At 32.2% G+C, this 15,884-nt stretch overlaps 1 protein-coding gene and 1 long non-coding RNA gene across 2 annotated transcripts in view; both read right to left on the minus strand.

Annotated features, from left to right (window-relative positions):
- The window catches only part of LOC143053951 (uncharacterized), a 71,083-nt gene that overhangs the window by 29,492 nt on the left and 25,707 nt on the right, over positions 1-15,884 (minus strand). The window lies entirely within an intron of this gene.
- LOC143054563 (uncharacterized) lies at positions 59-3,583 on the minus strand. The gene has a single exon (XM_076227581.1). It carries the CDS (start codon positions 3,571-3,573, stop codon positions 316-318), a length of 3,258 nt encoding a protein of 1,085 aa, XP_076083696.1. The 5' UTR covers positions 3,574-3,583; the 3' UTR covers positions 59-315.

Consider the following 15,884-nt stretch of genomic DNA (forward strand, 5'->3'; position numbering starts at 1 on the left):
AAATAGATTAAATCTCACATCTTTAACTTACTAACAAGTTGAAAAACATCCATATGTTTTCCTTATTTATTTTATAGCTATGAATGTATTTTAATCAATTGCACAAATTATCAAATATTTGCGTAAATTTACCCGATTACTAACACGATATGCATATTGAACATATTAAGACATCTTGATCGTATAAAGTCAGACGTTTCAAAACCTTTTCAGAAATATACAGTACACAAACCAATCCCAAAAATGTTGCTTAATATAAAGGGTCTCGATTATAATGTTTATAAATCCTTATTATGCTCTTCAATGTTTTTAAATCTACTCTTTCAAAAGTTTCAAAATATCGGAATAACCTCTGTATTTAGCACACATAAATGGCGTAAGTCTGTCATTATCAAATATTTGTAATTCTGCACCATTATCCCATAATATCTTTACAATACCACAATGTCCATTTATACAAGCTAAGTGAACAGCTGTTGTTCCAGAATGGTCTCTTTCATTTATATTCATACCGTCATCTATCAATAACTTTAGTATTTTTGCATGTCCATTTACACAAGCTGCATGTAAGGCCGAACATCCATTCGTTTTTTTAATGGTAGTATCAACACGAAAATTTGGTGTTTGACCGTTTAAATCAAGTAAATATTTAACTGTTTCAAAATTACCTCTCTTGCACGCTAAAAATAGTGGTGTAGAACCGTCATTTGATGTTTCATTTAAATTCATACAAACATGGATCAATAATTTTACCACATCTGTGTGTCCTTTATAACAAGCTATATGTAAAGCTAACCATCCATTCGTGGTTTTTATGGTAGTATCGACACGACTATTTAATACTTGGCGATTTAAGTCAAGTAAGAATTTCACTGTTTCATAATGACCATTCTGACAAGCCATGTATAGTGGTGTAAAATTCCCTATTGTTGTATCATTAAGATTCATACCAACGTCAATCAATAACTTTACTACCTCTAAATGTCCTTCGAAACATGCTATATGTAAAGCTGACCATCCATATTTGTCTTTAATGGTAGTATCAACACGACTATTTAATGTTTTGCCGTTTAAATCAAGTAAGTATTTCACTGTTTCATAATGACCATTCCGACAAGCCTGATAAAGTGGTGTAGAACCTGCATTTGTTGTATCATTAAGATTCATACCAACGTCAATCAATAACTTTACTACCTCTAAATGTCCTTCGAAACATGCTATATGTAAAACTGAAAATCCATCTGTCTTTTTAATGGTAGTATCAACACGACTATTTAATGTTTTGCCGTTTAAATCAAGTAAGTATTTCACTATGTCTAATTGACCTTTCCGACAAGCCTGATAAAGTGGTGTAGAATTGATTGTTGTTGTATCATTAAGATTCATACCAACGTCAAACAATAACTTTACTACCTCTAAATGTCCATTTAAACATGCTATATGTAAAACTGACCATCCATCTTTCTCTTTAATGGTAGCATCAACACGACTATTTAATGTTTTGCCGTTTAAATCAAGTAAGTATTTCACCGTGTCAAATTGACCATTCTGACAAGCCATGGATAGTGGTGTATATCCTGCATTTGTTGTGTCATTAAGATTCATACCAACGTCAATCAATAACTTTACTACCTCTAAATGTCCTTGGAAACAAGCTCTATGTAAAACTGACCATCCATCTGTCTCTTTAATGGTAGTATCGACACGACTATTTAATACTTGGCAGTTTAAGTCAAGTAAGAATTTCACTGTTTCATATTGACCATCCTGACAAGCCATGTGTAGTGGTGTAGAATTGATTTTTGTTGTATCATTCAGATTTATACCAACGTCAATCAATAACTTTACTACCTCTAAATGTCCATTTAAACATGCTGTATGTAAAACTGACCATCCATCTTGCTCTTTTATGGAAGTATCAACACGACTATTTAATGTTTGGCCGTTTAAATCAAGTAAGTATTTCACTGTTTCATAATGACCATTCGGACAAGCCATGTATAGTGGTGTATATCCTGCATTTGTTGTGTCATTAAGATTCATACCAACGTCAATCAATAACTTTACTACCTCTAAATGTCCTTTGAAACATGCTATATGTAAAATTGACAATCCATCTTTCTGTTTAATGGTAGTATCGACACGACTATTCAATGTTTGGCCGTTTAAATCAAGTAAGTATTTCACTGTTTCATAATGACCTTTCAGACAAGCCTGATAAAGTGGTGTAGAACCTGCATTTGTTGTGTCATTAAGATTCATACCAACGTCAATCAATAACTTTACTACCTCTAAATGTCCTTTGAAACATGCTATATGTAAAGGTGACGATCCTTTTTCGGTTTTTATTGTTGTATCTACACGACTAATTAATGCTTGACCATTTAAATCAAGTAAGTATTTCACTGTATCATGACGACCATGTCCACAGGCAAGATACAGTGGTGTTCTACCATTTTTATTTTTCTGATTGGCATTCATCCCAAATTCCATCAATATTTTCACAGTTTCTGCGTGTCCATTTTGGCAGGCTGAATGTAAAGCAGTTTGTCCATAAGTATCTCTACTGTTGATATCTGCTTTGTTGTCTAATAACAGTTGAGCAACCTCAGTGTGACCATTAAGGCAGGTTGCCGATAATGCTGTTGTGTTATCCATATTTTTTGTATCAATGTTCTCATTATATTTCATTAAATATCTAACGACTGCAATTTGACCCTTTTCACATGCGACATAAAATGGAGACCTTCCCTTATTGTCTTTAACCTCTATGTGATACGGATAATTTACTACAAAATGTTCTACAAAATCAATGTATCCCAAATGAGATGATACATACAAAGTCGTATTCCCATCTTCATCGAAATCAAACGAAATTTGCTGACATGTGTCGTGTTCTTTCAGAAACGATAGAAGTAGTTTTCTATATGCCTCATTTTCTGTTTGAATGCTTCCAAATACTTCCCAGTATTTGCCCTTCATTGCATCTTTTATTTGTCGTTGAAGAAATTGGCTTTCGAACTCTTGTGGTATTTGAATAACAAAAGGAACACTATTTTGAGTAAATGATGAAATGTACGCACGGTTTGCCAGGAATGCAATATCAACGTGGTCTATTAAACATTTTATTATAAATGGTGCAATAGCTGCTGATATGATGTCAAACATTTTGTCGTGGATTGCTGTGTAGAAGTCATCTGATTCTGTAATATAGACACCTTTAAGACACTCAAAACTGTTAAATATCGTTACAATGGATACAGGTTCGATTTTACATTCCCAGCATATAGCATTAACTAGCTGTTGCACATCCTCGGATCTTAATTCGTCTATACAAAATTTATTATTTCTAAGAACAAGAAGAGAAATACAGAGAAAAGATGATGTAGATCGTTTTTTCATTTTTATGATTTCATTTCCAATTATTTCAACAGGATGGGTAAAGAATCTATGATCTTGATTAAGGTTTGTACAGTACAGAGAACATAAAAGAGGGAAAAAATCGTACAGACAAATATTTTCTATGTCGTTCACTGTGTTCTCAGGTACATACGACAATGCAATATTCCTCATTTCCTCTGGAGTAATTCTATATTTGGTATTAAAGCTGCATTGTACAAGTGATAAAAAAGTAAGTTTTGGGAAAGCATGGTGAACATATATGTTCTCTCTGCACGTTATGACAAACTTATGCACTGATTTGCTATCATTGTCGTCATCATCGCTCTGATCACATGCATTAATTAGCATACTTAGATTGCGATCGTTTTGCTCCCATGTTTCTGCTTTTTGTTGATTTAGAGCGAATTTACCACAAACATCATCAATTACAAAAACTTGAAATTTATCTTTTGTAAAATGCTTAAAGATTTCTGTAGGATCATCACAAGGAATAATTTCGTATTTTTTCTTTTCTAATTCTAATGCTATGTGATGAGCAGCTACAGATTTCCCACAGCCTGGAGAACCAGTAATGATAACACCCGTCGTTTGGTTTACTGATTGTAGTATAAACGTTGTTGCTGAGGTAGGAATGTATTTTTTGTCAGTATTTCTCCATTCTTTAAAAGTTCGTTGTTGTATATCTGTAAGCAAAAATAGCTTTGAATAGACAGATATATACTCAATCTGTTTTAGTAAATGATAATAGATTAGTCGTTGCAAGGTTAAAGAGATAAACCTGGAGATGAAAAATAACTTAATTGCCAAAACCCAGAAACAAACCCAGATCAGGCCTTGAAGTCATTAAATTTTCGAGTTTGTTGTTTGTATTAATACTCCAAAATTAACAAATCAAAATGCATGATTTTTGTGCCACGAGCACTGAGCAAAACGTTATGACTTCAACCCCAGGGTAAGCGGTAAGTGTCTCCTATTTAAACAGTATAAAATACTTCATAATTTAAAACACTAATGTTAATTCGATAAAGCATGTCATGACACACATAGAATATGCTTTATGAATAAGTTACATTGACGCTAGTGCTATTAGAAACTGAGATACTATCATTATAGATATTACGTTAATCGTAAATCTTGTAGATTAATACTTCGAGTTCTTTCATTCTTAAACCCTCCCTTAATTGAATAGTTGCTCTATGAAATAAAAGCTTCTGCGAAACTCTTCTTTCTGCTAAAGTCGCAGATTTTACTACTGAAACGACTTGATAAAACGCATCTGGATACGACATCAAAGGTCCAACCCTGAACAGTTGAGGCAAATATGGACGCACTATGCAAGCTTGCTACAGGTCTGAATTAAAATGGTAGTTAGATATTTGACACATTATATGCTTCTTAGACAGAATAAATGTTGTCAATGAACATAAAATTGATTATATGATTTAAATATATTTGCAACTGAAGATTGCTTGTTCTTGCCCAATACTTGCGTGTTTTAGACTATACACAAAGAATTATCAAAATAAATTGTGACCCTAATTATTATTTCGAAAGCTGATAATTTTTTAAATCTGACAATGGCTCCCATTCTTTTTTACAACCCCTTAATTTACCAAAACAAAAATGGTTAAAGATTATTTTTCATTTCTTAAATTTTGATGAAATGATTTGTTTACTCCTCCCCACTTTTTTTTTAATATCAACCCCCTTTTTCAAAAAATATGAGAAACGCGTCTATTGCACACAAATGATGGCCCTTTTTTGTATATACGCCAGACGCGCGTTTCGTCTACAAAGACTCATCAGTTACGTTCGTATCCAAAAAGTTAAAAAACACCAAATAAAGTACGAAATTGAAGAGCATTTACTAATTTAGTTTGTTTATTAATCGTATTAACAGGGTTGTAGACATGTCATATAACGTCAGCGATCTATGCATAGATAAACAATGATATTGCAGTTATAAAATTAATGGATTTAGATTCGTGTGTATTGATTGTCGTGATAATAAACCAACCTCGAAATTCGTGAAAGTAATTAGCTGCGAAAATAAGTACAATTATAAAAACAATTGAAGGTCTTTCCACCGGTAAAAATCTATTTTGATATTAAAATATTAAAAATCAGTCTAAAATGTCAGTTCCTATGTCTTTATGATGTTTAAGTATGAATTTAAAGCAAAGTTCAAAATCTAGAACGTCCAATTAACCAATGACCTTGCGCTCAATTTCAAGGTCACAAACCAAGGACTTCAAATCAAAAGATGCAAGGTCTTATAATGTGTATGGTTAAAGAGTTATATCACTTTACACATAATTCTAAATATAAGATGGGCGAAAACTCCCATTTATTATTTACGCACTCATTCAACCAAAATTTATAAGTTACGACATCTCATAACTAACAATTTAGTAAAACTAAGTTGTTGATATGTATACGGTTTTTGAAAAGAAATGAAAAAAAGCCAAAATCGAAAGTTATAATATGACCTTGACCTTTGACCTTGACCTAATTTTCATTATTTGGACCAAGGACCTTAAATCAAAAGACCCTAGGTCTCTATTACTTATGGTTTACCAGTTAGAAATGCATATTACTAATATCAAATGCATAAGGGGGAATAACTCTCATATGGAGTGTTCATATCGCTTCGATTAAAATAGGACAAATCATGCGAAGGATATAACGAGTAATTTTATAAAACACTGTGCTGACATGAATTATCATTGATATGGTTATATTCATAAATTTAGTGTTCACAAAATTTTGATTTTTGAAATAATAAGGCTTTTCTTCCTCAGGCATAGATCACCTTAACTGTATTTTGCAAAACTTTTAGGAATTTTGGGCCTTAATGCCTTTCAACTTCGTTCTTTATTTGGCCTTTATAACGGTTTTTGATTTGAGCATCACTAATGAGTCTTTTGTAGACGTAACGCGCGTCTGGCGTATATACAAAATTTAGTCCTGATATCAATGATTTGTTGATTTAGAATCATTATATTTTAAAATAAAGTAGGTGCCAACTATATAAAGGTGTTGGATGATTTTGTCAAACATTGGAACTACTATGTTGCCATTGAAACTACACCAAAAATTTCAAACTTTTCATAACTTCACAGTAACGACGAGCAACATTGGAAGAAAATTGCTGTTGTTACCATGTTCATGCAAAAAAGGTCAAATATTTAAAACAAAATGCTGCAAACTGGATGAAACTTTACGGAAATGGTAACTAGCATGAACAGAGTTGCATTATGAAGTCCACCGTAACCATGGAAAGAGCGAAAATGTCCATATTTCAAAACGCTCCAATCTCAATGCAACTTTATAAAAATGATAATTGGCATTGTGAGACATGGTGGATGCACATGCACTACTTTGGAATTTTCTAAATGGCTGCCGCTCTTTTGGCAATGTGGAAAGTGTGCAATCTGCTTTTGCTTGCAATGACAAATCTAGTTATCATTATAATATTATTATTATTATTGTTATTGATAAGGTTTGTAGGAATAGAAATATGTATCACAATATTTGATAACCATGGAAATTTGATTTCCAAGAGATAAATTAGGGACCATAAAGTGACATTTTCCACATAAATCAGAAATACCTGTTATATTATTTTTTTCTATTTCTAACGTCTCCAACTTCTTGTTGATTGTATCCACATGCTGATTTGTTTTTTCCAACTGTTTCTCAAGCCGTATAAAATCTATGATATCAATGACATTAGGTAATGAACCTATCAACGTGTCAATCTCTGACCTTATGTCTGGTGCTAACCTGAGTATTGCCTGTTGTACAAAATAGTACTTTAGTTTAAACAATAAAACATATAACCAGGTTATGATTCATGACAGAAGTAAACTATTATAGGACATTTTGGTAGATGTTCCTCCGACGTAAATAACTATTTTTCCTAAGACGACAAAAACAAAAAATAAATCATATCTAATTTCTATTGGACAATTACGGAACCGGAGGTCGCAAAACATTTTTTGACCACAGCAACATAACACTGATTTAATAAAGGATAGTTAAATGGAAGATCCTTACGCTTTCTCAACATTGTTGGATATTTTAGCAATGCATGTTTTTATCTGCCAGTGGCAAAGTCGGAATTAAGAAATAATCGTCAACAATAGTACACGGCTATATCATATATCTGTCGATTTGGAAATATGTTAACTTTGTGATTATTTTGGTCGTCAAGATCATATTTGGTGCAGTGTTTCAGAAATCAAGATCAAAGGTCACATTTCGTTCTCAATGAAAAACAAAACTGAATGTCTAATTCCAATTTGAATACTTTTTTAATAGTTCAATGGTTGAAAACTTAATCCATTTTCTTCTTTATTACTTTTTTCATATCACAAAATGGAAACCGCTCATTAAATGAGTTTTTCGTGTACACATATTCAACTTTACAAAAACAAGGGTAGTAGTTTTCGGTTTAAAATGATGTTTTTGTTCAAAAATAAAAATAACGGCAGACAAAAAAAAATTATGAACAAACATGTATTCATTAATAAGATGATCTTGTATATCTCATTAAAAGTGGAAACTTCAGTTTTGGCCATATACATTGAATTCGATACATGCAAAACTGGCAACAAAATTTAAAAAAGACTCATAATTGAGTTTTAACAACGGCATGACGATTTCTATAAATCAAAATATATTAATAGAAATATAATCATTTGGAAATTAGTATGGCGTTCATTATCACTGAACTAGTATATATTTCTTTAGGGGCCAGCTGAAGAACGCCTCCGGGTGCGGGAATTTCTCGTTAAATTGAAGACCTGTTGATGACCTTCTGCTGTTGTATTTTCTATGGTCGGGTTGTTGTCTCTTTGATACATTCCCCGTTTCCATTCTCAGTTTTATTGTAAAATTGATTAACAACTTCAAAAAGACAGAACAGCTGTGTATTCGTTTGATAATGAAGACAGTTTCGGTTATTCAATCCCAGACTAAATGACGCAAGATTATGTTTTGTTTTGTACTTTGCAGGATAGTTAAACATAGCACTAAATACTGTATTTGTTCTTATTTTCGCGAGTACTTATTATGTATTACAAACAAGTTCGCGGGTTTTAACTATTGGAATTTGTTTTCAAAAATAAAAAAAAAAGTTATATAGTTATATATAGCCGTCGGTTATATTGTATTACAATGGGTGGTTAGTGCAGGCATTTCAGAATGTAAAACATGTCAGTTTGAAAACAGGTTGGGTTAAGACGGGTATTGCAGGAGTCGCACTCGGTAAAAGAAAAACTGTAGTAACTTTGGTTATTTGAAATAATCTTCGTGTGTATTTTTTATGTTTGTTTTATTTTCATAACATTTAGTTATAGTTACAGTTTTAATTGTTATGAAATGAAAATCTTTCAAAACATTGTCTGCTACTATATACACATGTTTGTAAATCAATCGATAACAACAACAATAGAAAGTTACATGATTCAAGGTAATTTCGAGTCATTATTGTTTCTTTGATCTTTATTTGGTTTTTAATTGTCACCTGTTGATACTAAATAAACTCATCATAGATACCAGGACTAAATTTTGTATATACGCCAGACGCGCGTTTCGTCTACAAAAGACTCATCAGTGACGTTCGAATTCAAAAGGTTAAAAAGACCAAATAAAGTACGAAGTTGAAGAGCATTACTAATTTAGTTTGTTTTTTAATCGGATTAACAGGGCATTAACATGTCATATCACGTCAGAGATGTATGCAAAGATAAACAGTGAATTTTCAGCTATAAAATTATTGGATTTAGATTCGCGTGTATTTATTTTCGTGATAAAAAAACCAAACTCGAAATTTGTGAAAGTAATTCACCTCAAAAATAAGTACAATTACAGTATACATATCTTTAATCAGTATTTCAGGCCTCAAATGTATTAAGCAATGTCGGAACGTTATAAGGATGATATAATCCTTGGCTGGAATACATTTCAGTGGTTGTCGCTTGTTTATGTGTTACATATTTATTTTTCGTTTTCTTTTTGTACATAAAAAGGGCCGTTAGTTTCTCGTTTAAATTGTTTGACATTGTCATTTCGGGGCTTTTTATAGCTGACTATGTGGTATGGGCTTTGCTCATTGTTGAAGGTCATACGTCAAACTATAATTGTTCTGTGTCATGTTGGTCTCTTGTCGACAGTTGTCTCATTGACAATGACAAATAATAAAACACATAATTATTCATTCTACATGTTAAATACATCAAATTAAATAAAATCATTTTTACAATGCAAAACAACATAACTTTTATTACAGGTTGAAGTAAGTCAATGAAACAGAAAGGTATTAAATTCGATTCTTTTTTTTTTAACCACGTGCACTATACAGCTTTATAACATTTTTACTTTTTCGCGTGAATAATGATATCTATTTTATAAAAACATGTATATTTTAAAGATCTGTGTATGTCATCTAACAGTAAAATGTTGGAATTTCTTTGAGACTATTTGAATTTTTTTTAATTAATTACCTCAGCTACACACTTCCAAATTACTGGAAACTTGTTTTCGTTAACTTTACCGCTTTCAGAATGAACAATGAAGTTTCTGTAAAATTTAATCCTGGAAATATCAGCAGCAACAGTTTGTATAGTTTCGAATGGAAGACTATCTTGAATTTGTAAATCTGTTAAGTTTCTGAGTAAACATGCCATCAATGATACGTCAAACATGTCCGATGATACTTCCGAAGAGTCTAAAACAAAGAGGAAGTTATTGAAAACTGAGTAACTCTGTGTTAATTACCCTATGACCTAGCATGACACTTGAGGACAATCTGTTTATTTTATATCACTACAACGAAAATTAATAAATTGTTAGTGCTAGCCTAGTGTCCAGTCATAGCAGAAGAAAAGCAAATTTTACTTTTAAGTGACTGCCTGATATTGGAATTGTGCAGTCATACAGATTTCATGTTTTAAATGATAAAATCAATGTTTATATACACAAAGAAGTGCTACTGTGTGCAATGAACATAGTATATAAACTCATCATAGATACCAAGGATTAAAATGCAGGCATTATTCAGGTTTACCAATATTGTGTCTGTATAATAAGATCTGTATACACTGATCTAGCAAAAATTGTTCTATCATTAGAATTGGTTTGCTGATCTCTTTGACAGGATTCAAAAACAAAATACATATATAATCAAAATAAAGAAGTTGTTTTTAACAATTGATGTATCAGAAAAATGTTCTAAATAGAAAAGAGGGACGAAAGATACCAGAGGGACAGTCACACTCAAATAAAGAAATGTAGCATAAATATTTGAGAGAATTACCTTTTGGAAATAATAGATCATACTGTGCCAATGTAATGACTCTTTTTTTTATGTGTAAGGTCATCTAGCTTACGTCGATTTTTACTCAGAAATTTTTGTAGCTGTCCTGGATGGAATTCAAAGTCAAACCTTCGTCTTACAGCACGTGGTGCAACTCTTATCAACAAACAAGCTAATCGTAGAAAATTTATATCTTCTTGTGACAGGGATGTCGCCATTCTAAAATATAACAGCTATAATATATTAGATAGTATTGAAAAGGAAAATAATACACTTGATGTTATAGGGTTATTGCATAAATATTGGGGAATATTGTCCCAAGTAGAATTTTATATTGCATGAGCTTGTGATTGCAATATATGTTCTACGAGGGACAATTTTCCCCAATATTCATGCAATAACCCTTTTATTGTATAGCAATATGATATTTGAAAACAAAAATTGGTTTAAACTAAGATTTTAACGTTGATGACGTCATGAATTTTGAAGATTTTTTGCACTAGTGTAATATTATAATTTATTGCATGCTAACTTTTGGTTACGTTCTGTAAGAAATGTTATATTGCTATACAATAATATACAATTACTGTCTTTTGATGAGGTAAATGACATTGTGTGGTTTTATTGACTTTTGAAAAACTGATATTCACTGAGGCCAACGGCCGAATTGAATATCAGTTTTTCAAAAGTCAATTAACCACATATTTACCGAAACAAAAGACAGTAAATGTTTTATTCCATATTCCGAAAGAAATGACTGTAATAGAAAATATTTACCAAAAGCAATTGTAAATCAAACTTTTTTTTACCAAAATTGTACACGAAAAAGCGCACGACGTTTTGCGCGGTGAATATATCCTTTTTTCCGCAGGTGAATATGCTTATTTATTCAAAATCCAATTCATATAGAAAAATCTACTTATAGTTTATAAATATGGAATAATACTTGTTACAGACATGATAGATTTTCATTAAAGAATTTTTAAATTTTTATTGCATATTGTATAGTTTTCTTGTAAGTATAGTTTTGGAAAATAAAATGGAAAAAATATATGATTTATTATATTTCGAAGCACAAATTAAAATACATGAAATACATACATAAATATTTTATCGTGTGTTTTTCTATGTTGTGATGTTATGCTATTGTTTCAGAAAAAGGGAGAAGGTTTGGATCCATTAAAACGTTTAATCCCGCTGCAAATTAATGTTTGCACCTGTCCTAAGTCAGGAATCTGATGTACAGTAGTTGTCGTTTGTCTATGTAATATATACGTGTTTCTCGTTTTGTTTATATAGATTAGACCGTTGGTTTTCCCGTTTGAATGGTTTTACACTAGTAATTGTGGGACTCTTTATAGCTTGTTGTTCGGTGTGAGCCAAGGCTCCGTGTTGAAGGCCGTACTTTAACCTATAATGGTTTACTTTTTAAATTGTAATTTGGATGGCGAGTTGTCTCACTGACACTCACACCACATCTTCCTATATCTATAAACTAGACACAGCTTAAAACACACTAATAAATATTTTATAACACTAAAAAATAACTTCTATTTCGAATTCGCAAGCGTCCGTACTCTTGTGTTCAACTACAATGTATCTTAAACACGAAAAGACGTCGCTACAGAGTTGCAAAAAGACGTCAAGGAGTTTGTAACGTTTCACGGTAAAATTATGTAGTTTCGATTTCAGTCGTTTTAACTTGGTCAGCATATTACTTAGTAAGCATGTTGCTTCGACTTTTGATACTAACTTTAGTCATAAATATATCTCATCCAAATACTCGTTAAAATTGTCTTTGAAAACTTTAATAGACCGCCTTGAAATGGAAAACAGCACAACATAGAATATGTCAAACGAGGCTTCGGCTCGAGAAAAACTATTGTGAAAGCCTGGATGATTTCTAGAACTATTTTTCTGTCAAATTCAAATATAATTTTGTTTTATTCATCAATTCTCATGACTTTTAGTTTATACAATAGGTTTCTGGCTTTTTTAAAATAAATTAAAACACATAACTAAACTGTTAATTTTGCCATACCGAAAATGAAGACAGAGTTCACATTGTAAAAGCATGTCAAGTGATTGGTACTATAAAAGAAAAACTTTATAAATAAAAAGGACATATTGATAAGTATTAGATCAACAAATGGAGTTCTTTCTGTGAAAGTAAGATGAAAAGAACCCATGTGTATGGAACGTTATAACTGTCTTATAGTGTAAATATTTAATGTGTTTTGTCGCTTTGCCTTTACGTTATGTTATGTGCAGATGCCTTTACACCCGGACATGGCATCTTTGTGTTATGTCAAATTAGTAATTTGTTTGGTCAAACAATTGTATGATATGTCATTGCTAAACTTTGTTGTGTAAAATATGTATTACATTATGCTGTAACTACTATATATTCGGTGAATACTTCGGAACTTTATGATCAACCACATTTACATGCTCTCATATTTTATCTATGTTGTGTCTTTTCTTCTTTTATGTAAGTCGGTTAATAATTGCGTCCTGTCTCAAGTGTTATTGTTACGTCAAATGTTCTAAGCGTTTTGTTTTGATACACCTTTGTTCTATGTAAATCTCATGATAGTATAGTCTTTTGGCGTTATTTTGTGTTCATACATGTGTATCTTCAGTGAAAAACATAATACATCATGGTATAATTCATATGCGTTTTGCCGTACAGTTGATACTCTCTGTGAGCATTCATTATGTCATGTACAAATGCCTTTTACACTTATGCAAACCACTAATACGTTTTGTGCAAACCTCGTTTACCTTATGTGCAAACATCGTTCACCCTATGTGCAAACATCGTTTACCTTATGTGCAAAAACCTATTACGTTAAGTGCAAATACCTTTTAAGTTATGTATAAAAACTACATCATTATGTGCAAACACAATTACGTTATGTGCAAACACTATTACGTTATGTGCAAATACCGCTTACATTATGTGCAAACACCATGTAAGTTATGTGGATATGCCTATTAAAGTATGTCCAAACATCTATTACGTTAGGTGCAAACACCTATTACGTTATGTGCAAACACCTATTACGTTCTGGTATACGCTTTTTTGACACAGATTAAAACAAAACGCATTAATGATATGCATTTTCAAAATGAAGAAAATTAAAATTTTGACCTTTCTAACAAATGTGGATTTTCATAATTATATTGATTGGGGTAAAAATGCTATATGCATACAATGTATTTAGCATTATGGGAAATCTGTGCGTTATGCATCCATGCTGTTGTTTTTTCTATGGTCGGGTTGTTGTCTCTTTGACACATTCCCCATTTTCATATTCAATTTTATTTGAAAATTAGTTCACATTCTTGTTGAAAATTTTAACAAATATACAGACACGACTCTAGTTTCCAAGAGGTGCAACCGAAAGGAACAAAACGATATAAAAAAGAAGATGTGGCACGAAAAACAATGTGACAAATCTTCACAAGAGATCAGGATGATTTGTCATTACCCTCCCAGTATGGTTTTCATCTGTACTAGATTATTGCTACAAATGTAATGACGTCTCCCACGATTTATGTAGCAGCTAAGGAATCCTACAAAATGTTTAAGATTTTTGTTCGTTCATTTCCTTTAACAGTTGTGAATATTATTCTGAAGAACCTTCCTAAAACTTATTATTTCCTCCGTCCCTGACAATGTGTGTTGAAAGGGTTGGTGTCCTGAAAAGGGGTGGTCAGGTGACCCGCATTTTCTCTAAAAAAAAACACTTTTTTTCATATCAAAAACTGCCTTATCCTGTTATCCACAAAAATGCCGCATACACATATTATTCTGAAAGAAAGGATTATCAGCCTTGTTTCACCTTCACTGGCCAGACTCGAAATTATATCCCGCAACTTGAAACTCCAGATAATGACTTTCATTTATCCGTATTTGGTCCGGTAGCTTTTTCGAATCGTGTCATCAAGAGTCTCAACAGTTGAGGAATTGGGGACCAAAAAGGGCACAAATAAGCATTTTCCTCGGTTTTCGCACAATAAGTTAAGATTAGTAAACCGGAATCTATGATATTTTAACATAAGGTCTATGAGCACACAAGGAAGGTTGGGATTGATTTTGGTAGTTTTAGTCCCAACAGTTTAGGATTTAGAGCCCAGAGGGACAGTCACACTCAAATAAAGAAATGTAGCTTACATATCTGCGAGGATTACCTTTTGGAAATAATAGATCATACTGTGCCAATGTAATGACTCTTTTTTTATGTGTAAGGTCATCTATCTTACGTCGATTTTTACTCAGAAATGTTTGTAGCTGTTCTGGATGGAATTCATAGTCAAACCTTCGTCTTACAGCACGTGGTGCAACTCTTATTAATGAACAAGCTAATCGTAGAAAATTTATATCTTCCTGTGACAGGGATTTTGCCATCCTAAAACGGAACAGCAATACTAGATTTAGGTACACAAAATACCTAAATGAACTAGAAAAAAATCAAAACATTGATACAAAAAAATCAAAATCAATGATTTAATTACACAAAACAATAACCTCGAAACTTGTGTAGTTGTTTTGTTATATGGTTCCTGAAATAGTAACCATGATGCTCTATTAATTCCTTGGTGATATAATTTCCAAAATAGGTGTAAATGGTCAACCACGTCAAATGCTTTTTCTGCATCCAGAGTTATTAGAATGAGACACTCGTTTTTATCTTTGTCTTCATTAATTGCTTCAGAGATGAGAAGAGCAATATCAATCGAGGATGCACCTTTAGTGAAACCTTTCTGAAGCTTGTTTTAATGTCTATTTAGTGTACCTTCGATTCTAGCTCTAAAACAAAGGTCCAAAATCTTACATATGATGGAAATAACTGTGATGCATTTATAGTTGGATGGCAAGGTAGGGTCTTTGTCTTTTTTGTGGACTGGGGTCAGCAGGCCTTTTTTGATGACTTCAGGTACATGTTTTGTGTATAAGTAATTGGTAATTAAAGTTACCAGGGGTTCAGTCAATTCTGTGCCACCACAAATTAGGTGCTCTGCAGTTAAGGCTTCTACATCACCAGCCTTTTTCTCATTAATACAGATATACGCTTTGTGATTTCTGTTGAAGTAACAGGTTGAATTGTTATTTCTTGGTTTTCACAGATGTTATTGATGGTTTCCACGTCTAACT

The sequence above is a fragment of the Mytilus galloprovincialis genome, chromosome 12 (assembly GCF_965363235.1).
Source record: "Mytilus galloprovincialis chromosome 12, xbMytGall1.hap1.1, whole genome shotgun sequence".
NCBI lineage: Eukaryota > Metazoa > Mollusca > Bivalvia > Mytilida > Mytilidae > Mytilus > Mytilus galloprovincialis.

Bases quoted from the DNA above. Each gene is read 5' to 3' on its own strand.
- LOC143054563 (XM_076227581.1), bottom strand. From the start codon at position 3,573: ATGAGGAATATTGCATTGTCGTATGTACCTGAGAACACAGTGAACGAC.